The 1,790-nt window shown below is 37.6% G+C and overlaps 1 protein-coding gene across 1 annotated transcript in view; it reads left to right on the top strand.

Annotated features, from left to right (window-relative positions):
• Parp4 (poly (ADP-ribose) polymerase family, member 4) overlaps positions 1 to 1,790 on the top strand; it is a 114,109-nt gene that overhangs the window by 34,092 nt on the left and 78,227 nt on the right. The window contains exon 11 of the mRNA XM_013010523.1: positions 1,630 to 1,767. Coding sequence (XP_012865977.1) covers positions 1,630 to 1,767 — 138 coding nt within the window. The remainder of the gene's footprint in view (positions 1 to 1,629; positions 1,768 to 1,790) is intronic.

Genomic DNA, 1,790 nt, shown 5'->3' with positions numbered 1-1,790 from the left:
TATGTATGTATGTATATATATTGCCAGGCACCGGTGGTTCATGCCTATAATCCTAGCTACTGAGGATACTGAGATCTGAGGATCACAGTTCAAAGCCAGCCCAGGCAGAAACATTTATGAGACTCTTATCTCCCATTAACCACCAGAAAACTGGATGTGGTGCTGTGGCTCAAGTGGTAGAGTGCTAGCCTTGAGCTGAAGAGCTGAGGGACAGCACCCAGGCCCAGAGTTCAAGACCCATGACCAAGAAAAAAAATTACATTTTCCAGCTACTACCTAACCTTGGTGGTAATTATGGGAATTTGATCCTAAAACCAGCCCATTCTTTTTTTTCTAGCTAGCATTACAATGAATCCTTACAATAATTCTTGTTTTTCAGCAAAAATACGTTACTTCACATTATGTCTTTATCAATTATCGAAGAATGGGATTGTTTTCATTCTCGTATTTTTTGTAGTACTGGGTTGGAACTAAGGGGTTTGTGTGCTTACTAGACACTCCACCACTTGACACATACCCCCCGCACTGTTTTTAAAAAATTTACTTTATTGTTATTATAGAGGTGATATACAAAAGGGTTATATTTACATGTGTCAGGTACTGAGTACATTCCTTTCATACAGTGTCATCTGTTCCCTTTTTCTCTCCCATTCCTTCCCTCTATCTCCACCTACCAGTTGTATACTTCACGTTCATTAATGTGCAGTGAGCTCCACTGCTGTACTTTTTTCACCTTTTTCCTCAGATTCTGTGCCCTCCCCGCCACCCTTCAGCAGATATACACATGAAAACACCATGTATGACTAAAGAATACAGAATCATCAGAAAAAGAAAAAACAAATTTTAAAAAATCTTTTGTTTACATATCTTTGGAGCTCATTTCAGTATGTATATTATTTTATATAAATATGGAGAGCTGCTTAGAAATTGTACCTTTGTGATTCTCTCCTAAGACTATCCTGTTTTGGTCTCCCTATATATGAGAATATAGACTCCTGTGTAATTTGTCATATTCCAATGCATTTTAGAACTAAGTTCTAAGTATCAGAGAGAATATATGCCATTTATCTCTCTGATCTTGGCTTACCTCACTTAACATGACTAGGTCCATCCATTTCCCTGCAAATGACATTATTTTATTCTTGCTAATGGCTGTGTAAAATTCCATTGCATAAAGGTACCACATTTTTTTATCCACTCATCTATTGTAGGCCTGATAAAGATCTATTGCTGACAAAGATCTTTTCCCAATTGATTGTCTATCTTTCTAGTTTAGTAACTATGTCCTTTGTCATGTAGAAATATTTTAGTTTGATATAATACCATTTGTCAAGTCTCTCTCTATCTGCAGTGCCCCGGGACTCTTTTCAAAAAGTTTCTGCCTAGGGCTGGGATGTAGCTCAGTGGCAAAGCGCTTGCCTAGCAAGTGCAATGTCCTGGGTTCGATCCCCAGTACCAAAAAAAAAAAAAAAAGTTTCTGCCTATGCCTATGTGCAAGGTATGTTATAATTCATGAAATCAGTTCCCTAACGATGGATATTTGAGTTGTTTTGGGAATTCTTCTATGAATAATTATATTTTTTTGCTTCCAATTGTGTAATCTTAGATTTATCTTTTTCATTCTTACAGTGAAAGCCTTGGAGAAATCTTGCAGATATTCAGAGTTGGCAGGGTGAATGAAGCCACAGAGTTTTTGAGCAAACTTGGCAACGTGAAACCCCTGTTGCATGGATCTCCTGTACAAAACTTCGTTGGAATTTTGTCCCGGTAAGGCTATGCGATCTATTTTC

Source organism: Dipodomys ordii, unplaced genomic scaffold (assembly GCF_000151885.1).
Source record: "Dipodomys ordii isolate 6190 unplaced genomic scaffold, Dord_2.0 Scaffold1, whole genome shotgun sequence".
NCBI classification, from domain to species: domain Eukaryota; kingdom Metazoa; phylum Chordata; class Mammalia; order Rodentia; family Heteromyidae; genus Dipodomys; species Dipodomys ordii.
Note: the sequence above shows the minus strand (reverse complement) of the source record. Positions and strands in the feature narration are given on the sequence as shown.